Source organism: Eleutherodactylus coqui, chromosome 11 (genome assembly GCF_035609145.1).
Source record: "Eleutherodactylus coqui strain aEleCoq1 chromosome 11, aEleCoq1.hap1, whole genome shotgun sequence".
Lineage (NCBI taxonomy): Eukaryota > Metazoa > Chordata > Amphibia > Anura > Eleutherodactylidae > Eleutherodactylus > Eleutherodactylus coqui.
The window spans coordinates 5,156,364-5,182,456 of record NC_089847.1 but is presented as its reverse complement, the minus strand read 5'-3'; the positions used below and the strand labels follow the sequence as shown (position 1 = coordinate 5,182,456).

General features: G+C 54.8%; 1 protein-coding gene across 1 annotated transcript in view; it reads right to left on the bottom strand.

The window, feature by feature from the left end:
• Positions 1 to 23,169, bottom strand: part of GLG1 (golgi glycoprotein 1) — a 32,116-nt gene extending 8,947 nt beyond the window's left edge. The window contains exons 1-21 of the mRNA XM_066582717.1: positions 22,835 to 23,169; positions 11,914 to 11,946; positions 11,286 to 11,372; positions 10,663 to 10,878; positions 10,366 to 10,569; positions 9,729 to 9,800; positions 9,460 to 9,643; positions 7,471 to 7,685; positions 7,091 to 7,212; positions 6,911 to 7,012; positions 6,675 to 6,828; positions 5,217 to 5,354; positions 5,019 to 5,105; positions 4,401 to 4,463; positions 3,406 to 3,519; positions 3,201 to 3,289; positions 2,835 to 2,952; positions 2,624 to 2,716; positions 2,406 to 2,543; positions 2,194 to 2,317; positions 1,972 to 2,114 (exon numbers count right to left, since the gene is read on the bottom strand). Of these exons, the coding sequence (XP_066438814.1) occupies positions 1,972 to 2,114; positions 2,194 to 2,317; positions 2,406 to 2,543; positions 2,624 to 2,716; positions 2,835 to 2,952; positions 3,201 to 3,289; positions 3,406 to 3,519; positions 4,401 to 4,463; positions 5,019 to 5,105; positions 5,217 to 5,354; positions 6,675 to 6,828; positions 6,911 to 7,012; positions 7,091 to 7,212; positions 7,471 to 7,685; positions 9,460 to 9,643; positions 9,729 to 9,800; positions 10,366 to 10,569; positions 10,663 to 10,878; positions 11,286 to 11,372; positions 11,914 to 11,946; positions 22,835 to 23,110 (2,772 nt within the window). The 5' untranslated portion in view covers positions 23,111 to 23,169. The remainder of the gene's footprint in view (positions 1 to 1,971; positions 2,115 to 2,193; positions 2,318 to 2,405; positions 2,544 to 2,623; positions 2,717 to 2,834; positions 2,953 to 3,200; positions 3,290 to 3,405; positions 3,520 to 4,400; positions 4,464 to 5,018; positions 5,106 to 5,216; positions 5,355 to 6,674; positions 6,829 to 6,910; positions 7,013 to 7,090; positions 7,213 to 7,470; positions 7,686 to 9,459; positions 9,644 to 9,728; positions 9,801 to 10,365; positions 10,570 to 10,662; positions 10,879 to 11,285; positions 11,373 to 11,913; positions 11,947 to 22,834) is intronic.
• Positions 23,170 to 26,093: the final 2,924 nt, after the last annotated feature.

The following is a 26,093-nucleotide window of genomic DNA, read 5'->3' as shown; positions in this document are numbered from 1 at the left end:
CGGCCCACCTCTGACTCAGAGATATGACGCAGGCAGGGAGAGCCCAGCGCGGCCCACCTCTGACTCAGAGATATGACGCAGGCAGGGAGAGCCCAGCGCAGCCCACCTCTGACTCAGAGATATGACGCAGGCAGGGAGAGCCCAGCGCGGCCCACCTCTGACTCAGAGATATGACGCAGGCAGGGAGAGCCCAGCGCGGCCCACCTCTGACTCAGATATGACGCAGGCAGGGAGAGCCCAGCGCGGCCCACCTCTGACTCAGAGATATGACGCAGGCAGGGAGAGCCCAGCGCGGCCCACCCCTGACTCAGAGATATGACGCAGGCAGGGAGAGCCCAGCGCGGCCCACCTCTGACTCAGAGATATGACGCAGGCAGGGAGAGCCCAGCGCGGCCCACCTCTGACTCAGAGATATGACGCAGGCAGGGAGAGCCCAGCGCGGCCCACCTCTGACTCAGAGATATGACGCAGGCAGGGAGAGCCCAGCGCGGCCCACCTCTGACTCAGAGATATGACGCAGCAGGCAGGGAGAGCCCAGCGTGGCCCACCTCTGACTCAGAGATATGACGCAGAAAGGGAGAGCCCAGCGCGGCCCACCTCTGACTCAGATTTGTGGTCCAGCTGGGTGGTAAGTCAAACTATTAAATAAGGTTTTTTTTCTGAAATGCAGTCGGGTTTCAGACTAAGGCTCCTTTCTACTGGCGTGGTAATCGCATGTTTTCAGTGCGATGTGAGAGTGCGAGCTCTCACAGCAAAGTCCCACACATGTTGTTCTATGACAACCTTTCCACTAACGATGTTTAAGGGCAAGCTGCGATGCGAGGATTAAAAATCGCAGCAGGAGGATTGTTTCAGCGTTTTGCATTTTCTGTCGCCCATACAGTGCAATGGCAAAACAGATTCTCGCATCGCAAAAGCTTGCGATTTTGCAGTGTTGCGATTTTAACATTGCGATTTTTTCGCAACGATATCGCTATCGCCAGTGGAAAGGAGCCCAAAAACATCCATGGGCCAGATGGGCATATCCGTTAGCAGAGCAGCGAAGGACCGAGCAGGGAGAGGCGATTATGTGCCAATTTATTTTACTTCATGGGGAACATACAAAAAATACATAACTCAGACCACCTTTTAACTGTCAGTATACACAGTCTTCAAGAAAATGCTAGGGGAAGTGATGAGGTCCGAGAGCAGGGGGCAGAGCCAAATGCTACACCTTTTTTACCGTCAGGCTGACTGGCACTAAGCACGACAGGAAAAAAAAAAAAGAGTGCAGTATTGGGCTCCGCCACCTCCGGTCCCATCACATTCTAGGACTGGTTTCTCATAGGCCATGTAGTCTGAACTGCTCGGACTCCACACATTGCATGCGCTGTTCCTGTCCGGGAAGTTGAGAATAGGACATGCTGCAATTTTTTTTAAACTGACCATCAACTCGTGTGAAAGATTGCTTTTCTGAATAGCCCCAATGATTTTAACGGGTGCAAGTTGTGTCAAAGTTTACTCACTTACTGACAGAACTCGGATGAAAGAAAAAGAAATTGCCCATGTGAATTACGCCAAAAGCTGCACGGACTGTGCCATGGATTTCACTTACTGTACAATCCCTTTAAGGATATTCCCTACATAGCAAGTTATCTCCAATCCATAGAATAGAGCAGAACATGTTGATCATGGGGTCCAACCAATTAGATCTCCACCAATCCCGAAATTGTAGGCCTCGTGTGTTGGCAGCAGAGAATGAGCATATGTGCCTGAGCTCCTATTTTAAAGGGAGCACCATAGAATGCAGAGTGCTTGAACGCCACTATGTTTGATCCCACAAAAGTAAAAACAAGCGGTGGCACGCACATACTGCCAACACTTCGGGATGCACTGGGACTAAAATCTCGGATCTGTGGGGTTCCCAGCTTTCGCCCCCCCCCACTGTATAAGAATCCTTATCTTGGGATGGAGTCTTTAGTCCACACTCACCTGGTCGGCATATTTCAGCTTCAGGCAGGAGATGACTTGCCCCTCCAGTTCGGTGTCGTCTTTGGCATTGTTGAGAATCGATTGGCAGAATTTGGGGATATCGGCTTTGCAGGACTTGCGGAGAATAGGATTCAGGCGATAATCTGTGGGAATACGAAGGACGATGAACATGAGGAGGGGCAGAGAGAAGGAAGCGGAGGAGAATATATGAGTGAGACAGACCTGTGTTCTGTGTGATCTGCCGCTTTGTGATCATCTGTTTGCATTTGGGGTCCATGGTCTCCGTGTTCTTATTCTGCTTCAGACACAGCAGGATGTTCTTGGGGTCGGTGTCCCCACAAAACCTCTGAGGAGACATGAGCAGAGACACGTTACTGGAGGGTTCCCAGGCAGTCGGGCATTGTCCCAAAAACTGTTGCCGCATGCAAAGCTACCTTGATCATCTGTTTGCAGACCCTCATGAGCGTGTAATCAAGTTCAGGGTCCATCATCTCAGTCTCCTGGAGCTTAAAGACTTTCTGGTGACACACAGAACTCAACTGCTTCTTATTTTCTTTGAGACACTCGATGATCTACAGGAAAAGATTAAATGTGATCAGCAAGGAATGAAACCTGAAGATTACTCCCAGCAGCCAGCAGAGGGCAGTCTCACCTGTGCATTTCCAAAGGGTACATTCGGGCAGAGGGACGTGATGTCGTTTTTGCAGGAATCGTACAGCTTTGGCTCTAGGCGGATATCCTCTGACTGTGGAGAAGATCAAGTGTTACTATGAGCTGTAATACTATCTTATGACTCCACACTAGAAAATAATCCTAACGGCCCAAGAAAGTCCCAGGAGACGTCCTCAGGCTTAACGTCTCACCATCTCCAGCTCCTCCACTCTCAACTGTTTCCGGCACTTTAATGACACCCTCTGCTCCTTCAGGTCCTGCAGCGTATCATTACGGACTGTAGTGCTGAGGCAGATTACAACGTCCACCCTATTGGAGGGAGACACCGGGGCTCAGATAACGCTGGAGCACTAAGCCGAATTCATACACTGCAGATCAGTCGTACACGACTGACAATCCTTTCATCCGGCTGTGGCTGCTTCTATGCAGATGCTGGGATTTCAGCAAGCCTCATCCAGATGAACAGGAAAGTCATTGCAAACTCTGCAACAAATCCTCTGCTGTGTGTGATTTTACCGACAGCCGAGATTTAGAGGGATCAGCGACGAGACACTCACTTCTGCTTAATGTTGGGGCAGAGCTTCAGCACGTCCTCCTTGCACGCCATTTTGAACTTGTAGGAGAAGCGGAAATCTTTCATTTGAATCTAAAGAAGAAAAAACACAAAAAAGGAAACAAACTAAAGAAATGCCAAACGTTAAACAACTGCAGCTCCTTCTCTGCGGTGACCAGACAATAGGAATAATGCCGTCAGTGACTTACTAGCTGAAAGTGGGTGACGCCCACTGCGCACTTCTCATTCATCTCCTTCTGATGTTTGTTCTGGATTAGACACTCCATGAGATCCCCGGAGTCAATCTGGTTGTCGGCCACCTCCTGAGCAGACAAAGCATGAAGATGAGCAGCTCAGTGCATTAGTGTAGCGTCGGCCCCTCATAATCCCTACAGCTGGTCAGCAACATTAGGGCGCTATTACGCATGGGTAACGGTTACACTTCACCAAGACTTGAAACAATGGCAAATCCCGGGGCAGTTCTACAATTAGCAGTGAACCACAAGAGCTGCCAGTGGCAATTAATGCACATAGGATACAGTCCTAGGATCAGCAGAGGCAACCCCACTGATACAGGGAGACTAAAATCAAACAGGCGAGATATCAGATCCCATCTCCTTCCCCGTCCTCTACAGAATTAACTTGCACTCTATGCTCAGCTTAAAAAAAGGGTTTAAAGGAATTGAGAAAACATGGCCGCCGCCCAAACAACTTGGGAAGGTGAATGCATCTGGAGGGGAAATTGGGTGAGCATGTAGGCGGGAGCAGAGCCTAATGGACCTTTTACACGGGCCGACAGTCGGATAAACGACTGCACGAGCGATGAGGTTACCGCTAAGGTCGTCAGCGATCGTGCACAGCATTTAGACTGGCAGACTTCACCGCTGGATTGTGGGCTTCTTGCTCAGCGCTTCACCTTTTGTACAGAACAAGCAGCCGCGATCCAAAGTAGTTTAGTAAATTTACTCTGCACGATTATCGCTCAAATCATTAGTCTGAATTACTTTTGAGCGATATCGTCCCATGTAAATGGCCCATAACACCACACTATTACTGTCAAGTATTCCCCCCAGGTCTGCCCCCCTGCGGTCTAGAGGTGCCTGCCTCAGTTATATTCTGGGAGAGGCTGCCCGGATTCCTTACAAGCCCTTTAAGCCTCATTTATCATTGAGGAGACAAGCAGCAGCTAGCGAACTCTACCTACATGGCAGTATCCCTGAATGATCGGCTCGCAGGCTCTCATCAGCAGGGCTTCTATCTGGATGTCCTGGAAGAAGAAAAACACAATTGATGCAATTACTACAATGGTTACATTTAATGTTTTTTTTTTTTTTTTTTTAAAACACAGGCCGATAATAAAGGGGCCAAACATACCTAAGAATGTTTGTTCGCCTGGCGAATCGGGCTATGTAAAAGAATGATCGAACTGCCAATGAACGAGCAAAAGCTTATTCATCAGCTGATCCGGTCATTTAACTGAGCATAAAAGTTCTCATTGATCAGCTGTAAGTCACCCCGTCATCAATGACATCGGTTGTCCCCATAGAGCAGATCTGCCCACGTAGGGAGGAAATGAGTGCTGACCGCCATGCTTATTGTCAGTCAGTGGTCATTAACGCATGTAAATTAACTGCCTGAGTAAAAACACAATAAGGTGCTATATAACGCTATGGCCAAGGCTCATGTTCTACTGGCAATCACCAGGCTGCACCTACGACTTCAGTGACCAGCAGGTGCAGCCCAGCAATTAGCAGTAAACTGCAAGCGTAACCCTTGGCCTTCTAAGCTGCACCCTCACTGAATGATCTGGCCGCCAGCTCACCTCTGACTCCAGCTCCGTCAAGTTCCCCACAATCTCCCGGCATTCTGGAACCAGTTCTTCCAGGTGATCCTGCAGACACTCCAGTTCCTAAGAAGAAACACCCGACATCAGAAGCTCCACCCACCGCGATGACAGGATCGAGTGTTAGCAGGCCGGAGTATGCCACTGTCTGGAAGCAGAGCTCCATTTACCACTCACCTGTCCCGTCTCTGTCTTTTCGTTGCACCACTTCCCCAGTTCTGTCATGCATTTCGCCTGCATGGCGGGGTCCAGCTTCACGTCCAGCGCCCTCTGATGGAGAATACGCTGTACTTCAGCCCGGCACTCACGTGATAACTGCAAAGAGAACGTCATCTTTAGTCAGAAGAAAATAGCTTCAAGCATTTATGGATCCTAAAACCAAGACAAATTATGTTGCGGATTATCAAAGTCCCATCGAGCGTGAGCCGAAACCAACCTCTATGATCAAAGGATCACAAGCCGCATGTCTGCAGTGGTGGTGGGTGAATCCCAATTCAGACAATCCAGAACAGATAACCATTAAGGGGCCTTTACATTGGGGGGGAAATCAGGCAAGATTTGTACGTTGCAAGACGCACAAATATGAAACCCATTCTTCTGTAAGTAATGGGCCGCGGTGAGGATTCCCTTCATCCCCGCAGTGATGCCAGGCTGTTTTCACATGAAACTGCCTCACATCCACGGGGCTCTCACATGGTGGCAAGTGAGATATTGGCTGTGAATCACGGCCCGATTATCGCCCTCGCCAGGGTGAAGGAGCCTTTGGGCCGTATTTACACGGACGATTTTATCACGCGGGTTTTGTGCGTTGCAAGACACAGGAAACGCGCACAAAAATAGAACCCATTATTTACAAGGGCGATTTTTCTCTCAGCGATGCTGTGAAATAGTAAAGTCACAGCATGCCCTGCAGTTGTGCAAGTCTTGCATGAGAATAGTACATGCAAATGTGTGGTCCGTGTGATGCCAGTTGTGCCCGACAACATGGTGTACGCCACATAAATACTTTCTTACAAGGAGGGACACAGAACATGTCTGTGCATTACATAGAAGCCAACTGATCACAGCAACTGCGCGCACACCCAGATGCGGCTGGTCCGCGCAGGGGGCCGCGCGCACCCAGATGCGGCTGGTCCGCGCAGGGGGCCGCGCACCTAGATTTTGGTGTGTTGTCATTAACAGGGAGTTCACTACATTTCACTGCTTGGTGACCATTTGCAGCCCTCCATAGACCCCCACAATGGTATACTCCAGCGGGATAATGCACCGGGACTTCCGGCCCAAGTTGTCCATGATTGGTTAAGGGAGCGTTTTAGAGTTCCTACAAGGGTGCGGCCTACACATTTGCCTGTCGTAAGCTCAATTGAGCATTTATGGGATGTAGTGGAGAGGTCCATTTGCATTCTAGATGTTGCACCTACAAATACCAGAGCTGTTGGGAGGCATCCAAGCGGCTCAACATCCCTCCAACTCTCTTCTGTCCACTTGTGGACTCTGCCATGTCAAGTTGCTGCACTTCACTGGGCTAGAGTGGTTCCTACACGACATTAGTTCCTATCCCATGACTTTTGGCATATCAGTGTATTCCTTGCCTTATAATCTGACCTCCCATGTACACAGCCTTGTGACACTCACCCTGCGGCCCTGCTCCTCTGTGCGGTATGCGTGTCGGTACAGGCAGGAAAAGATGGCTCCAGCAGGCATATTCTCACTGGTCTCATTCCAACCATGTGCATAGCACAAGCGGGAGGCGTCTCCTTGACATTTCCTATACAAAATAGGGTCCAACCTGGCAAAGAAAACAAACTTTAGTATCATCAGCAGCAGCATCTCCATGAAGAGGCCACTTTATATACAGCCGGACATCTTACTTCCAGTCCCGAGAGATAAAGTACTGCAGCTCCAGCAGGCGGTGCTCACACTGCTCCACCATCTTCTCCGTATATAAGTGCTCCATGAGACACGACAGGATCCTGGAAGAGAGGAATAAGTCACTCGCAGCCTATACGCCCGACACCATTCATATAACAGACCGGCATAAGTGTACTCACATGGGGTCCCCGGAGCGGATGTGCTTGCAGGCGGTCTGGATGACAGATTCGCAGGCCTCATTGAGGGCACGGTCTATACGATAATCCGAGGCGGGGTCTGTCTCCTGCACCAACGTTTGTAACTGTATGGTAGAAGAGGCCGCCATTACAATAGTATCAACCATAAATCCTGAAATCGATGCAGACAGGACCGTAGATTTTCTACAGAACACACCAAATATTCTTAAAGTGGTTGCACCAAAAGTGCAAGTTATTCCCTATCCACTGGATAGGGGATAACTTGCTGGTCGGTGGGGGTCCGCTACCGAGACCCCCGCCAATAGGGAATAATTTGCAGTTTTGGTACAAGCCCTTTAATTGAACCACAAGCTGTTACTCACCGCCTGCTGACACTTCTCGGCTATATTCCCCTTTTCTCCACGCACGACTTTCATCAGGCAGTGCAGCGTGCGCCCCTTCCTGTGTAAGCCGGAGCAATGGTGTTCAATTTCCCCCCGACAGCTCAGGATAATCTCCGGGCTCAGAGAGAAGTCCTCCATTAACATGCGCCTGTAATCCAGCATCTCGCCTTGGCACTCGCTGCTCACTTGGCGGCCTACAGAAAGAACCAGGAGATACTAGTAAGTCGGGTCCAAGTTAGGCTCACGAGTGTTTCCATGCAGCTCCAATTATACCAGGGAGTGGCAGGATCAGGCTCATTTACACCGCGATGGGCAGAGAAACGGGATTAAAATGGAAATAAAAGGCTTCCTTTTACGCCTATTGTTTTCAATTAGTTTTCAAAAAAGCCGTATTTGCTTACATTCCACTTGCTGTCTTATTTAAAAAAAAACAAACAAAAAAAAAACCAAAACATTGAAATCATAACGGAAAAAAAAACACCACAAACGTTTATTTCTGCTTTTATTTCGTTTCGCTGTTCTAAAAAAGGAACAGAGATGGAAACCCCCAACGCGGCCGCCGCACTCGAGCTCTGCAACTTGCGGAACATATTAGCATGGCTGTCGTATCACACTGCTAAAAGTTCAAACATAAGATAATCTTAAAAAGGGAGCAAAAATGTTTGCTTACCCCCTTAGTGACGGCCCCTTAGTGCTTTTATGACCTTGCAGGACATGTATGGAGGGAGATAGCACTGCTATCTCTCTCCACACATCGCAGGCGTCAGCTGTTTATTACAGCTGGCACCCGTGGGCAACAGCCCCGATACGTGGCGCGGCTGACTTAACCCTTTGAATGCCACCGCCAATTCTGACAGCAGCATCTAAATCCCCTAAGTGATGTTTGGGGGTCTTGTACCCCCCCCCCCTTCAGTGAGATTGGGGGAGCAGTGTGGGTGTCATGGCAGCCAGGGGCCTTCTGAAAGGCCCCAGGGCTGTCTTGGCAGCATGCCTATCAAGCCATCCCCGTGGGGTGGCTTGATAGACTGCCTGTTACAATGCAGTATGATGTATTTCTGTAGCATTACATCATACTGCATAAGTGATCTAAGCATCGCTGGTTGTGGTCCCCCTGGGGACTAAAAGAAAGTGTAAAAATAAAAGTAATAAAGTTGTAATTTAAAAAAAAACAAAAAAAACCCCACACCTTTGCCATATTTACAATAAAAATAAAAATAAAAATCCACATTTGGCATCGCCGCGTCCGTAAAAGTCTGATCCATCAAAGTAACTCATTATTTACCCCGTACGGTAGACAGCAAAAAAAAAAAAAGAAAAAAAAAAAAAAGGTAATAAAAGGTGATCAAAAAAGTCATAAAAAATGGTACCAACAGAAGCTACAGGACATACCGCACAAAATGACCCCTCGCATAACGTTGGCGGAAAAAAAAAGAAAAGTTATTGTGCGCAGAAGATAAAAAAGATCTTTAAAAAAAAATAAAAAAAAAAATTGTATAGCAAAAACAAACAAAAAAAAATCTAATTAAGTTATGTAATCAGTAAGCATACTGACCCACGGAATAAAGTTATCAGGTCATTTTTGTTGCAGTTTGTGCGCCGTAGAGACAAGACGAACTGAAAGATGGCGGAATGTCGTTTTCCATTTCTCTCTACTTGGAATTTTTTTTTACGTTTTTCAGTACATTAAGTTGTAGCATTAAAAATACAATTCGTCTCACAAAAAACGATGGATAAATAAAGGACTTTTTTTTAAAAGGGAGGAGGAAAAAACGAATATGGAAAAAAAAAGCAAAAAATCTCCGTCACTAAGGGGTTAAACCCTTCAGCACTCACACAACCAAAGACCGAGACGCCCGCAATGAGGAAGAATGGACATGATTACTGTGTAAACTCATCTCTGATACAATAAAACTGCAGAGTCGAGAGGCAAAGGTCAGCGTGTAAGCACTCATGATCCCGCGCACGCACCTCTGTGCACCGCCGACTCCAGGCACAGCAGCAGGTAGGACAGCCGCGCCTCCCGGGAGCGAGGGTGGTTCTCCACATTACAGCGATACTTCTTCAGATCCGCCTTACATGACTTGGCTAGCGAGTAGCTGACCTTGTAGTCCTGAGCGATCAGCTTCTGACGGGTGGTGAGGGCATCGCGACACTGCAGGAAGAATACTGCGTTAGTTACCCCCCCGGAGGATATAAGAACAGCCCAGAGCTGCGCTCTTTAAGGAATGTAGGCTTACCCGCTCACTCATGGATTCCTCAAACTTGTGGTTGAACAGGCACTTGTAAACCCTTCCTTCTCCAGCCTGGACCTGTTCAGAAAGCGAGCCAAGGGGGGGGAAAAAAAAACAAAAGTAAGAAGCAATGAAACAAGGGGGGGAGGGAGGCCACTCAACGGACAGCCCCGCGGGGACGCCTGCGGAGGGAGGCCGCTCAGCCCCGCGGGGACGCCTGCGGAGGGAGGCCGCTCCGCGGACAGCCCCGCGGGGACACCTGCGGAGGGAGGCCGCTCCGCGGACAGCCCCGCGGGGACGCCTGCGGAGGGAGGCCGCTCCGCGGACAGCCCCGCGGGGACGCCTGCGGAGGGAGGCCGCTCCGCGGACAGCCCCGCGGGGACGCCTGCGGAGGGAGGCCGCTCCGCGGACAGCCCCGCGGGGACGCCTGCGGAGGGAGGCCGCTCCGCGGACAGCCCCGCGGGGACGCCTGCGGAGGGAGGCCGCTCCGCGGACAGCCCCGCGGGGACGCCTGCGGAGGGAGGCCGCTCAGCAGACAGCCCCGCGGGGACGCCTGCGGAGGGAGGCTGCTCAGCAGACAGCCCCGCGTGGGAGAGACAGGTGACAGCAAGGCAAGTATAAAATAACCCTGTTGGTAACTTACGGTTTCACAGAATCTCTCCCGGTCATCTCTACAGGCGAAGTACAAGTGTCGGTCCAGATGGAAGTCGTCTGACGAGAGTTCGGCCACACGCAGAATAGACTGTTTGCACTTGTCAGATACGTGTGTCTGGGGATCGGCCTCTTCTGCTTCCTTTACGATGCCTTTCTCAAGACAAGCAACCACCTCCCCTTGAGAGTGAGGGTCCTGGGTAAGGAGAACAAGTAATTAGTGGGGAGGTCAGCCCGAGAGAATCTCCCAGTGACCCATCTCATCCCAGCGGTTGGCATCGGTACTCGCCTTGTCACCCGGGCGGATGCTGCCGCACTTCAGAGCATTTATTTCAGTCCTGCAGTCTTCCATAAATCCACATATTAGTCGGTAATCGCTGTAGATGATGGCGGTCATCTTCGTGATGTACTGGTGGCACTGGTATTCGGTGATATTTGCTCGATGATCCACAAGACAGGAGACCACGTAGCCCTTCCCAGGGGTCTCCTCTGCACATTCCTTCAGCTGGAGAGAAACGATAGAAGACAATTACATCCCCGACCCCAAAAATCGGCTTCCCGGAAAATATTATCTGTAACAGAGAAAAACTGCAAGTGTGCAAATGGCAACATCACCAGAAAACATTCTCTACCCGTGATGCAGACCCCTGAGGAGACAGCAGAGGGCACCCCCCCACTCACCCCACCGCAGAGGGCACCCCCCCACTCACCCCACCGCAGAGGGCACCCCCCCACTCACCCCACCGCAGAGGGCACCCCCCCACTCACCCCACCGCAGAGGGCACCCCCCCACTCACCCCACCGCAGAGGGCACCCCCCCACTCACCCCACCGCAGAGGGCACCCCCCCACTCACCCCACCGCAGAGGGCACCCCCCACTCACCCCACCGCAGAGGGCACCCCCCCACTCACCCCAGACAAAGTTGATTTGCAGATCTCTTTGGCCACAGACTCGAACTTGATATCCTTTGTCAGGTTGAGTTTAAAGTTCCACAGAAGCTGAAAGAGAAGATGTATATTAACTATGTAACAACTGCGATTAATGAGCTCGGGGGTAATTGCACAACGGGACACAAGCACATGACAATCCAGCTCTGCAGCAACCAAGGACCTTACTATGGGGCTGACAAGTGATCTGCATGTCACCTGGAGGGATGCCCCCATCGGCCGCAGGGACGTACAAACTTCAACGGCCGACAGAGCATGATGGGAGTTGTAGTTTTACAACCGCTGGAGAGCCGTAGGTTAGATGAAACTCCTCTACTTCATTATGTACTTCTGCGCTGCCAATCACGGTAACTACACATCGGGTGACACGCGGCTGTGAACTGGTAACGGAGGATGGAAGGGACTACAGCGATTACTGCAGCCACAGACAACCCCAGTATACCCACCGTGTACACTAATCAGTGCTGGCGGACCCTGGACTCATCACTGGGGGCTCCAGGACATGGAATGTGAGGCTAGTGGGACGTGTCCCCTACACAGTGTATATAGTGCAGCCCCCGCAGCGCTCCCACCTCAGTCACACAATACTTACATGGTTACAGTCTGAGGAAATCTCATTGTCCGCCTGCAAAGAAGGAGAAAACAGTCATTATAAGAGCGACAGACAAGGCAGATAATAAGCGTTCGCTGCAGCACTGAGCCCGGGGTGGATGCAACCAGCGAGCAATAGTGATGCATCAGTCACATGACGGGTAACGGGCGACTCATCTCAGAGCAGTACAGAAAGATGCCCCCAGCTCATACAGAGCGATGCAGGTACTGCATGGTGCATAAGGTCAGAGTGTAGTCTGGAGGACTGCAGATAGGGGGCGATAGTGGGAGAGCTGTACACCAAAGGTCATTTTACACACAGCAGCGGACCAGACATCAGTGGTCAGAGGAAGCAGGTAGAGCGCCGGCTTCACTCCCAGCCACATCTACGGGAGCGCCGCTCAAACACTTCCTGCTGGGAACATTACATCCTGGCCTGAACAGGAAGTGCAAGATCAACGCGGCGCGCCTGCAGATTTCAGTGGGAGTGAATCTGGCGCTCCGACTTTCTCCTCTGACCCCTGCTGACGGCCGAGATGGGCGATCAGCTGACAGACGATGGTTCCAAATGGCGGACCTCTGTCCAACTACTGCTGACCCATTGATGGGACCCCAGACATCCCTGTAATCAGTAGATAGGTGAATCTAGACATCATTAAGGAGCTGCGGATCAGCCACTTTAACCCTTTGTGTGACCACTAATTGCCGGGTGCAACTGGACTTAAATGATTGGCAGCAGCTCGCATGCGGTTATAGCAGATGGTTCGCACGGTGTACGGGCGCCGGGGCAAACCAGCACACGAGGGGTTAAGAGTGCAACACAAATAAGTGCATCATTTTTTGCGGCTCGACACGACCGGACAGAACGCGGCCCCTGAATAATTACCTGGAGCGGTGGGGTACAGACGACCACCAACCTGGAGCAGGGGGACAGCTGCTGTCCGGACATGACTGGGCAGTGTGGGCACATACTGGGCACGTGCCATCAGATACCAGGCGGAATTATATCACTCTACAAATACCCACACGAGAGACTGGAAATATTGTAACTAGAGCCGAAGTAATGTCCGCGGTGGGGGTACACCCAGCCCAAGGGTGGGGGTACAGAGGGGGGCACACAGCCCGATGGTGGGGGTACAGAGGGGTAAAGGGATATAGAGGTGTACACCCAGCCCGATGCATGAATGGTGGGGGGTTACAGAGGGTGCACCCAGCCCAAGGGTGGGGGTACAGAGGGGTGCACACAGCCCGATGCATGAATGGCGGGGGTACAGAGGGGTAAAGGGATATAGAGGGGTAACCCAGCCCAAGGGTGGGGGTACAGAGAGGTGCACACAGCCCGATGCATGAATGGCGGGGGTACAGAGGGGTAAAGGGATATAGAGGGGTAACCCAGCCCAAGGGTGGGGGTACAGAGGGGGGCACACAGCCCGATGCATGAATGGCGGGGGTACAGAGGGGTAAAGGGATATAGAGGGGTAACCCAGCCCAAGGGTGGGGGTACAGAGGGGGGCACGGTTCTGGAACATGACTGTGATATATCACTATACGAAGGAAAGCTCATTACATCATCTGAACAACACAAAGGAGCTGACAATAGCGCGGTGCGTCCTGCAGGGGGCGGCGGGTCGTGCACAGATCTGGCAGACAGGTGTTGTGTACACAGTTAACCCCAAGCGGTACAAGGCGGATATCCCGCTCAGATAACAGGATCAGCTTTAGATTCATTGTCAGGACACGGAACATGGTGTGCGGGATCAGTGCCAGCAGCTACGGGTGTACAGGCCTCTAGGGGTACACCTCAGAGCTCTACAAGGGGCCCCAGGCATACAGGACCTTTAGAGGTACATCTACGATATCTTCGAGGGGCATACAGAACCTTTAGGAAGCACGCCTTAGCTCTCTACGAGGGGCCCCCAGCGCACAGGACCTTTAGAGGTACGCCTCAGCTCTCTACGAGGGGCCCCAGGCATACAGGACCTTTAGGAAGCAGGCCTCAGCTCTCTACGAGGGGCCCAGGGTGCACAGGACCTTTAGAGGTACGCCTCAGCTCTCTACGAGGGGCCCCAGGTGCACAGGACCTTTAGAGGTACGCCTCAGCTCTCTACGAGGGGCCCCAGGTGCACAGGACCTTTAGAGGTACATCTCCGATATTTACGAGGGGCATACAGAACCTTTAGAGGTATGCCTCAGCTCTCTACAAGGGGCCTCAGGCTCACAGGACCTTTGGAGGTATGCCTTAGCTCTTTATGAGGGGCCCCAGGCATACAGGACCTTTAGAGGTACATCTCACGAGGGGCCCCAGGCGTGCAGAACCTTTAAAAGGTATGCCGCATCTGTCTCAGGGGGCCCCAGGTGTACAGGACATTCAGAGGTACTCCTCAGCTCTCTACAAGGGGCCCCAGGTGTACAGGACATTCAGAGGTACTCCTCAGCTCTCTACAAGGGGCCCCAGGCCTACAGGTCCTTTAGAGGGACATCCCACGAGGGGCCCCAGGCCTACAGGTCCTTTAGAGGAACATCCCACGAGGGGCCCCAGGCCTACAGGTCCTTTAGAGGAACATCCCACGAGGGGCCCCAGGCCTACAGGTCCTTTAGAGGAACATCCCACGAGGGGCCCCAGGCCTACAGGTCCTTTAGAGGAACATCCCACGAGGGGCCCCAGGCCTACAGGTCCTTTAGCGGAACATCCCACGAGGGGCCCCAGGCCTACAGGTCCTTTAGAGGAACATCCCACGAGGGGCCCCAGGCCTACAGGTCCTTTAGAGGAACATCCCACGAGGGGCCCCAGGCCTACAGGTCCTTTAGAGGAACATCCCACGAGGGGCCCCAGGCCTACAGGTCCTTTAGAGGAACATCCCACGAGGGGCCCCAGGCCTACAGGTCCTTTAGAGGAACATCCCACGAGGGGCCCCAGGCCTACAGGTCCTTTAGAGGAACATCCCACGAGGGGCCCCAGGCCTACAGGTCCTTTAGAGGAACATCCCACGAGGGGCCCCAGGCCTACAGGTCCTTTAGAGGAACATCCCACGAGGGGCCCCAGGCCTACAGGTCCTTTAGAGGAACATCCCACGAGGGGCCCCAGGCCTACAGGTCCTTTAGAGGAACATCCCACGAGGGGCCCCAGGCCTACAGGTCCTTTAGAGGAACATCCCACGAGGGGCCCCAGGCCTACAGGTCCTTTAGAGGAACATCCCACGAGGGGCCCCAGGCCTACAGGTCCTTTAGAGGAACATCCCACGAGGGGCCCCAGGCCTACAGGTCCTTTAGAGGAACATCCCACGAGGGGCCCCAGGCCTACAGGTCCTTTAGAGGAACATCCCACGAGGGGCCCCAGGCCTACAGGTCCTTTAGAGGAACATCCCACGAGGGGCCCCAGGCCTACAGGTCCTTTAGAGGAACATCCCACGAGGGGCCCCAGGCCTACAGGTCCTTTAGAGGAACATCCCACGAGGGGCCCCAGGCCTACAGGTCCTTTAGAGGAACATCCCACGAGGGGCCCCAGGCCTACAGGTCCTTTAGAGGAACATCCCACGAGGGGCCCCAGGCCTACAGGTCCTTTGGAGGAACATCCCACGAGGGGCCCCAGGCCTACAGGTCCTTTGGAGGAACATCCCACGAGGGGCCCCAGGCCTACAGGTCCTTTGGAGGAACATCCCACGAGGGGCCCCAGGCCTACAGGTCCTTTGGAGGAACATCCCACGAGGGGCCCCAGGCCTACAGGTCCTTTGGAGGAACATCCCACGAGGGGCCCCAGGCCTACAGGTCCTTTGGAGGAACATCCCACGAGGGGCCCCAGGCCTACAGGTCCTTTGGAGGAACATCCCACGAGGGGCCCCAGGCCTACAGGTCCTTTGGAGGACCATCCCACGAGGGGCCCCAGGCCTACAGGTCCTTTGGAGGACCATCCCACGAGGGGCCCCAGGCCTACAGGTCCTTTGGAGGACCATCCCACGAGGGGCCCCAGGCCTACAGGTCCTTTGGAGGAACATCCCACGAGGGGCCCCAGGCCTACAGGTCCTTTGGAGGAACATCCCACGAGGGGCCCCAGGCCTACAGGTCCTTTGGAGGAACATCCCACGAGGGGCCCCAGGCCTACAGGTCCTTTGGAGGAACATCCCACGAGGGGCCCCAGGCCTACAGGTCCTTTGGAGGAACATCTCACGAGGGGCCCCAGGCCTACAGGTCCTTTGGAGGAACATCTCACGAGGGGCCCCAGGCCTACAGGTCCTTTAGAGGAACATCTCACGAGGGGCCCCAGGCCTACAGGTCCTTTAGAGGAACATCTCACGAGGGGCCCCAGGCCTACAGGTCCTTTAGAGGAACATCTCACGAGGGGCCCCAGGCCTACAGGTCCTTTAGAGGAACATCTCACGAGGGGCCCCAGGCCTACAGGTCCTTTAGAGGAACATCTCACGAGGGGCCCCAGGCCTACAGGTCCTTTAGAGGAACATCTCAAGAGGGGCCCCAGGCCTACAGGTCCTTTAGAGGAACATCTCACGAGGGGCCCCAGGCCTACAGGTCCTTTAGAGGAACATCCCACGAGGGGCCCCAGGCCTACAGGTCCTTTAGAGGAACATCCCACGAGGGGCCCCAGGCCTACAGGTCCTTTAGAGGAACATCCCACGAGGGGCCCCAGGCCTACAGGTCCTTTGGAGGAACATCCCACGAGGGGCCCCAGGCCTACAGGTCCTTTAGAGGAACATCCCACGAGGGGCCCCAGGCCTACAGGTCCTTTGGAGGAACATCTCACGAGGGGCCCCAGGCCTACAGGTCCTTTAGAGGAACATCTCACGAGGGGCCCCAGGCCTACAGGTCCTTTAGAGGAACATCTCACGAGGGGCCCCAGGCCTACAGGTCCTTTAGAGGAACATCTCACGAGGGGCCCCAGGCCTACAGGTCCTTTAGAGGAACATCTCACGAGGGGCCCCAGGCCTACAGGTCCTTTAGAGGAACATCTCACGAGGGGCCCCAGGCCTACAGGTCCTTTAGAGGAACATCTCACGAGGGGCCCCAGGCCTACAGGTCCTTTAGAGGAACATCTCACGAGGGGCCCCAGGCCTACAGGTCCTTTAGAGGAACATCTCACAAGGGGCCCCAGGCGTACAGGTCCTTTAGAGGAACATCTCACAAGGGGCCCTAGGCGTACAGGTCCTTTAGAGGAACATCTCACAAAGGGCCCTAGGCGTACAGGTCCTTTAGAAGAACATCTCACAAGGGGCCCCAGGCGTACAGGTCCTTTAGAGGAACATCTCACAAGGGGCCCCAGGCGTACAGGTCCTTTAGAGGAACATCTCACAAGGGGCCCCAGGCCTACAGGTCCTTTAGAGGAACATCTCACAAGGGGCCCCAGGCGTACAGGTCCTTTAGAGGAACATCTCACAAGGGGCCCCAGGCGTACAGGTCCTTTAGCGGAGCATTTCACAAGGGGTCCCAGGCGTACAGGTCCTTTAGTGGAACATCTCACAAGGGGCCCTAGGCGTACAGGTCCTTTAGAGGTACGCCTCAGCTCTCTACGAGGGGCCCTAGGCGCACAGGACCGTTAAAGGTACGCCTTAGCTCTCTCCAAGGGGCCCCGGGCGTACAGGACCCTTAGAGGAACATCTCACAAGGGGCCCCAGGCGTACAGGACCTTTAAACGGAAAAATCTTACGAAAAGCCCAAGGAGTACAGGTCCGTTAGAGGAACATCTCACAAGGGGGCCCAGGCGTACTGGACATTTAAAGGAAAAAGTCTCAGGAGGGGCCAAAGGTGTACAGGTCCTTTAGAGGAACATCTGACAAGGGGCCTTAGGCGTACAGGACCTTTAGAGGCACATCTCACAAGGGGCCCCAGGTCTATGGGACATCTAGGAGGTACAGCTCAGATCTCTACAAGGGGGAGGGCAGGTGTACAGGACCTTTAGAGGTAGACATCAGATCTCTACAAGGGGCCTCAGGTGTACAGGACCTTAAGAGGTACACCTCAGATCTGTACAAGGTGCCTCAGGTGTACAGGACCTCTAGAAGCGCATCTCAGACCTCTACAGTGGGCACCAAGAGTAAAGGACCTTTAGAGGTACGCCTCAGATCTCTATGAGGGGCACCAGGCGTACAGGACTTTTAGGAGGTACATCTCACGAGGGGCCCCAGGTCTACGGGATGTCTAAAAGGTACAGGTCAGACCTCTGAGGGGGCCCCAGGTGTACAGAACCTCTAGGAGTATGCCTTAGACCTCTATAGGGGCACTAGGCATACAGGACATCTACGAGTGGCCCCACAAAGATCGCTACAAGGGGCCACAGGCGTACAGAACCTTTAGAGGTACACCCAAAAGAGGCCCCAGGTCTACGGGACGTCTAGGGGTAAACCTCAGACCTCTGTAGGGGCACCAGGCGTACAGGACCTCTAGGGGTAAACCTCAGACCTCTGTAGGGGCACCAGGCGTACAGGACCTCTAGGGGTAAACCTCAGACCTCTGTAGGGGCACCAGGCATACAGGACCTCTAGGGGTAAACCTCAGACCTCTATAGGGGCACCAGGCGTACAGGACCTCTAGGGGTAAACCTCAGACCTCTATAGGGGCACCAGGCGTACAGGACCTCTAGGGGTAAACCTCAGACCTCTATAGGGGCACCAGGCGTACAGGACCTCTAGGGGTAAACCTCAGACCTCTATAGGGGCACCAGGCGTACAGGACCTCTAGGGGTAAACCTCAGACCTCTATAGGGGCACCAGGCGTACAGGACCTCTAGGGGTAAACCTCAGACCTCTATAGGGGCACCAGGCGTACAGGACCTCTAGGGGTAAACCTCAGACCTCTGTAGGGGCACCAGGCGTACAGGACCTCTAGGGGTAAACCTCAGACCTCTATAGGGGCACCAGGCATACAGGACCTCTAGGGGTAAACCTCAGACCTCTGTAGGGGCACCAGGCGTACAGGACCTCTAGGGGTAAACCTCAGACCTCTGTAGGGGCACCAGGCGTACAGGACCTCTAGGGGTAAACCTCAGACCTCTGTAGGGGCACCAGGCGTACAGGACCTCTACGATCAGTCAGACAATACAGACTGCATTGAGGGGCGATACGGTCCGCACTCTCCCCTCAGGAGACTCTGAAGATGTGATAATGATGTAATCGCGCAGCTCATAATCATATAGATCCTCCTGCACTCCAGGCTCGTGTGACTAAAGCTCCGGGGGCCCCGTGTACGCAGCAGTAGTGCAGTACGGGCAGAGACACGGGCACAGCTGAGCGCCCGCCGGCCTTCTATACCACAGGTGGTGTCAGCGCCAGGCAGGAATGTGTCAGCTATAAAGCTCCAGGGAGCGGCCGGAGTCACCCTGCACATTCCCCGGCAGCATGTGCTGCGTACATCATATATACACGGACAGGCCGCACCCCAGGCGCAGCTGTCCGATCACCATCATTCTATCTGCAGCTCACTCAGCTTTCCTGGAGCCCTGAAGGGCAAATATTCTGTACTACCGGTAGGATGGTGGGAGTAGTAGTACAACATGAGACCGCCATGATCACTCAGCTTTCCCAGAAACCACCACAAGTCCCGGACTTACATGGGGGCGGCGGCCGATGATCGGCAGGACACGGAGCGGCTGCGGGTTCAGTGGCCCTCAGGAGCCCGCAGCGCCGCTACATCCTGCGGATCACATGACAAACTTGTATATATGCGACCAAACCCCCCAGATCAGACCTCCGCCGCATCCGCCCGGTAAATACATCCCCGCCCGGGAGACATCTTGGTATATCCAGCGCTGAATCAGAGGGCAAATACCGAAAACCCGTGCACAGCGGTGGCACGGCGCCACACAACGCCGCGGACAAGATGGCGGCTCACACATACAGGCAGGCTGAGACGACTTGGTGGAGATAAGCGGCGTCCTGCCAGCCCAGCAGAGCGCGCCGCCAGAAATAACCCGCCATATAATTACCTTCTGTCTGATGTCACAAGACGCAGACGGTCCTGGGAGCGCCGACCGACCGCAGCCGTAAATAATCCTGTGTACACTGTGGGCGCCGCTGAACGCCTGGCACCAAGGAGGGGGCATGAAAACCTCTAACCCACAGCGAGGTGCACAGCAGCTGACACACTGTGACAACCCCTCTGCTGTGGAAACCATCAACATGGCAGGTCTTGCATGTGGGGGAGGAGCACCGTGATGATATAATACCCCTCCCCCACAACAAGTTTTCGGGGCGACACTGGTACCCAGGAGGATGGGACACAGTATTTGGGGTGACACCCACACCCGGGGGGAAGGGGAGGCACGCAGTGTTCAGGGGCGACACCTGTACCCGGGGGGCAGTAATGTTCGGGGCGACGCCTGTACCCGGGGGGCAGTGTTCGGGGTGACGCCTGCACATGGGGGGCAGTGTTCGGGGTGACGCCTGCACATGGGGGGCAGCGTTCGGGGTGACACCTGCACCCGGGGGGCAGCGTTCGGGGTGACACCTGCACCCGGGGGGCAGCGTTCGGGGTGACACCTGCACCCGGGGGGCAGCGTTCGGGGTGACACCTGCACCCGGGGGGCAGCGTTCGGGGTGACACCTGCACCCGGGGGGCAGCGTTCGGGGTGACACCTGCACCCGGGGGGCAGCGTTCGGGGTGACACCTGCACCCGGGGGGCAGCGTTCGGGGTGACACCTGCACCCGGGGGGCAGCGTTCGGGGTGACACCTGCACCCGGGGGGCAGCGTTCGGGGTGACACCTGCACCCGGGGGGCAGCGTTCGGGGTGACACCTGCACCCGGGGGGCAGCGTTCGGGGTGACACCTGCACCCGGGGGGCAGCGTTCGGGGTGACACCTGCACCCGGGGGGCAGCGTTCGGGGTGACACCTGCACCCGGGGGGCAGCGTTCGGGGTGACACCTGCACCCGGGGGGCAGCGTTCGGGGTGACACCTGCACCCGGGGGGCAGCGTTCGGGGTGACACCTGCACCCGGGGGGCAGCGTTCGGGGTGACACCTGCACCCGGGGGGCAGCGTTCGGGGTGACACCTGCACCCGGGGGGCAGCGTTCGGGGTGACACCTGCACCCGGGGGGCAGCGTTCGGGGTGACACCTGCACCCGGGGGGCAGCGTTCGGGGTGACACCTGCACCCGGGGGGCAGCGTTCGGGGTGACACCTGCACCCGGGGGGCAGCGTTCGGGGTGACACCTGCACCCGGGGGGCAGCGTTCGGGGTGACACCTGCACCCGGGGGGCAGCGTTCGGGGTGACACCTGCACCCGGGGGGCAGCGTTCGGGGTGACACCTGCACCCGGGGGGCAGCGTTCGGGGTGACACCTGCACCCGGGGGGCAGCGTTCGGGGTGACACCTGCACCCGGGGGGCAGCGTTCGGGGTGACACCTGCACCCGGGGGGCAGCGTTCGGGGTGACACCTGCACCCGGGGGGCAGCGTTCGGGGTGACACCTGCACCCGGGGGGCAGCGTTCGGGGTGACACCTGCACCCGGGGGGCAGCGTTCGGGGTGACACCTGCACCCGGGGGGCAGCGTTCGGGGTGACACCTGCACCCGGGGGGCAGCGTTCGGGGTGACACCTGCACCCGGGGGGCAGCCTTCGGGGTGACACCTGTACCCGGGGGGCAGCCTTCGGGGTGACACCTGTACCCGGGGGGCAGCCTTCGGGGTGACACCTGTACCCGGGGGGCAGCCTTCGGGGTGACACCTGTACCCGGGGGGCAGCCTTCGGGGTGACACCTGTACCCGGGGGGCAGCCTTCGGGGTGACACCTGTACCCGGGGGGCAGCCTTCGGGGTGACACCTGTACCCGGGGGGCAGCCTTCGGGGTGACACCTGTACCGGGGGGGGGGGGGGCAGTGTTCGGGGTGACACCTGTACCCGGGGGGCAGTGTTCGGGGTGACACCTGTACCCGGGGGGCAGTGTTCGGGGTGACACCTGTACCCGGGGGGCAGTGTTCGGGGGTGACACCTGTACCCGGGGGGCAGTGTTCGGGGTGACACCTGTACCCGGGGGGCAGTGTTCGGGGTGACACCTGTACCCGGGGGGCAGTGTTCGGGGTGACACCTGTACCCGGGGGGCAGTGTTCGGGGTGACACCTGTACCCGGGGGGCAGTGTTCGGGGTGACACCTGCACCCGGGGGGCAGTGTTCGGGGTGACACCTGTACCCGGGGGGGGGGGGGGGGGGCAGTATTTGGGGTGACACCTGTACCCGGGGGGCAGTATTTGGGGTGACACCTGTACCCGGGGGGCAGTATTCGGGGTGACACCTGTACCCAGGGGGCAGTATTCGGGGTGACACCTGCACCCGGGGGGCAGTATTTGGGGTGACACCTGTACCCGGGGGGCAGTGTTCGGGGTGACACCTGTACCCGGGGGGCAGTGTTCGGGGTGACACCTGTACCCGGGGGGCAGTGTTCGGGGTGACACCTGTACCCGGGGGGCAGTGTTCGGGGTGACACCTGTACCCGGGGGGCAGTGTTCGGGGTGACACCTGCACCCGGGGGGCAGTATTCGGGGTGACACCTGTACCCGGGGGGGGGGGGGGGGGCAGTATTTGGGGTGACACCTGTACCCGGGGGGCAGTATTTGGGGTGACACCTGTACCCGGGGGGCAGTATTCGGGGTGACACCTGTACCCAGGGGGCAGTATTCGGGGTGACACCTGTACCCGGGGGGCAGTATTCGGGGTGACACCTGTACCCGGGGGGCAGTATTTGGGGTGACACCTGTACCCGGGGGGCAGTATTTGGGGTGACACCTGTACCCGGGGGGCAGTATTTGGGGTGACACCTGTACCCGGGGGGCAGTATTTGGGGTGACACCTGTACCCGGGGGGCAGTGTTCGGGGTGACACCTGTACCCGGGGGGCAGTGTTCGGGGTGACACCTGTACCCGGGGGGCAGTATTTGGGGTGACACCTGTACCCGGGGGGCAGTGTTCGGGGTCACCCCGCGGTCTCACCTCCCGCACGTCCTGCAGACACTCCAGCACGGCCAGGTTGTTGTTCCAGGAGTTCTTGGGGCAGATGCGGCTGATGTCCTCCCGGCAGGCCTCCTCCTCGATCAGTCTGATGCCGGGGAGTCTGCGGGGCTGGGAGGCCGCAGGCTGAGCCGCTACCGCCTTGTCCGCCGCCTCCGGAGCGGCTCCCTCAGCCCCGACCGCCGGACACACGAGCAGGGCCAGCGCCGCGCTCACCGCCAGCCCGCACCACAGCCGGACACGTCCGCAGGCCGCCATCTTGGGATCAGCCAGTCACGGAGCAGCAGGCGCGTCACTGTGCACCGGGCACCGCGGGGCCGCGCACGTCAGAATGCGTCGGCGTCATGACGTCACCGCCGCTGCCAGCATCCGACATGGCCCCCACTCTGTCCTGATGTCACTGCTACGCGACAGCGTCTCCGTATCTGCAGCAAGGTCCATTAGACCGGCATTCTAGCTGCTGCTGACACTTCAGAAGCATCATGCAGGGGCCTGGACGTGTGCGAAGGGAGACCCTGCAGCAGCAAACCCCTCCTCTAGCTGTAAATACTTGTACAACTCTGAGGAGGGCCGTTCTTCTTTCAAATGTGTTGCAGTTATCAGTATTTCTGGGATGCCTTCAGTACACAGCCCTATTCAAGTCATAACTCGGCCAGTTCACAACACAAATGTTTTCCATCATTCTGTAGTTGATTACTTGTGTGCTTTGGGTCGTTGTCTGTTTCCATCACCTGATGTCTCTTCAGCTCGAGGTCCTGGACGGTGCACTATGACCCCAAATGATGATGCCCCCTCCTCCTCCACCATATCCTCTTGCAGTGATATAACAGGACGCTCATGGGGGGAGCAGGACAGTCCTGAATGTCCCCCATCTGTAGATCCAACCGGGCATTGACCTACATCCAGGTCTCCAGCTTCATGCGTCTCTAACACGTCTTCTAGAAGCTGCTTACAATAAGGCATGGCTCACACTGAGGAGAACAGATCTGTCAGTAACTAGGGAATTCCCTCGGGTTCACTTACTTTTTCTTACTACAGTATTTACCATCTTAATCATGTGACATGAATCAGTGCCTCATACTTCACATATTATTCATAGATTCCTAGAGTTGGAAGGGACCTCCGGGGTCATCGGGTCCTCCGGGGTCATCGGGTCCAACCCCCTGCTCAGTGCAGGATCACTAAATCATCCCAGACAGATGTCTGTCCGCCTCTGAACACTTCCATTGAAGGAGAACTCGGAAGTGTTCAAACAAAGGCTGGTTACAAGGCACAACACTGGAGGGCTGAGTGACAGGAGGCTGGAGGGGAGATAATGCCCACCCATTCTCCAGGCCAGCCAATAAAATTGTGGGCGTTGCTTAGGGGGCGTTCATCTTGTCTCCACCCATTCTTCATGGTGGTGACAAGATACAATAATATCCTGACTAAGGAAGAGTAGAGGGGATAATGACCTCATGTGATCTAGACTCTATGCTCCCCTTAATACATCCCAGAATTGTGTTTGCCTTTTTGGCTGCTGCATCACATTGTTGACTCATGTTCAGTCTATGATCTATTAGTATACCCAAGTCTTCCTCACATGTGCTGCTGCTTAACCCAATCCCTCCCATTCTCTATGTGCTTTCTTCATTTTTCTTGCCCAGATGTAGGACTTTGCATTTCTCCTTGTTAAATCCCATTCTGTTCGTCGCTGTCCACTGTGCAAGCTCTTCTAGATGTTTCTGAATCCTCTCTCTCTCTCCCCTAGTGTTGGCTATCCCTCCTAGCTTTGTGTCATCGGCAGATTTGATCAGTTTCCCATCAATTCCTTCCTCCAGATCATTTATAACAATGTTGGCCAACACTGGACCTAGGACAGAGCCTTGTGGTTCCCACTTGATACATTCTTCCACTTGGATGTGCAGCCATTTATGACCCCTCTTTGAGTACGATCACTCAGCCAGTTGTGAATCCACCTATCAGTTGCCTTGTCAATCCCAGATTTGGTCATTTCTCCAATAAGTACAGTATGAGATACTTTGTCAAATGCTTTACTAAAGCCAAGATATACTATATCCACCGCATCTCCCTGATCAACCCAGTCGGTGATTCTGTCATAGACGGAAATTAGATTAGTCTGTCATGACTTGTTTGTTACAAACCCATGCTGGCTCTGGTTAATTACTCCATTCTCATCCAAGTACTTGCATACATGCTGTTTAATAATCTGTTCAGAGATCTTTCCTGATATAGAAGTCAGGCTCACAGGCCTGTAGTTTCTTGGATCCACCTTCTACAATTTTCTGGGACTTCTGTTCTCCACAAATTTTCAGATTCCGGCGAGTGGTTCAGCAATTACCTCCGCTGCTTCCTTTAGTATCCTAGGATGTAATTCATCTGACTCTGGAGACTTGAATTCATTTGTCTAAAGGCTCATTTACACGGGACGAATGTCGGGCAAACAATACCTATGCGCTTGTCCTTGTGGTTGTAGGAAACGCACGCCCACACTTATCGGCGAGTTGGAACCACGGAGCGGGTACGACCCTATTTTTCTATACGATCACGCCTATTGCCACATGATTGGTTTAGGATGAATTGCTCCGCCCCTAGGGCAAGTTGAAGGCTGCTATATATTCTGGGCTACTCTCAGTGTGTCATATCCTCTGGTCTACCCCCAGGTGCGGAGGCTCTGCCTCGTTTTTGTTTTATACTGCTCATCTCTGACATCTAAAACTGCTAGCTAGGTGCCTACTATAAGAATATATATAGAACTTTATGTAGCCGCTGGTCACGACCACTATGGCACCAGCCCTCCAGGCAAGGTCTGCTGCTGTGACTAGCAGCAAACCAAGGAGAAATGATTGCTGTTTCAGCAATATCATCTATAGACCATAGTGTTAACTTTGATGCTGATTGGCTATAAATATCAATGAGCCAGCTCGGCTAACACTGTGGCCCCTTCTCTGTGCATCAGAGTTGGTTAGCTTCTACCTCGTTCAGTTTACTAACCTATGCAAGATCCACTATCTAGTAGCGACATTGCTAATAGTGATGCCATGCGAAAGGTTCCTGATGAAATGTCCATAATCTGACATAGAACCGCGTCCAACCTTGCATCACCCCATAAACACGTTCTCTCAGAACCTTGCATCACCTTTTGCTTTATTCAAGCAGGAACCATAGATTACTCGCTCTTGCATTTGTGATTAGGAGGTATATAGTTCTTGTTCCATGTGATATTCAGAGAGATACTAGT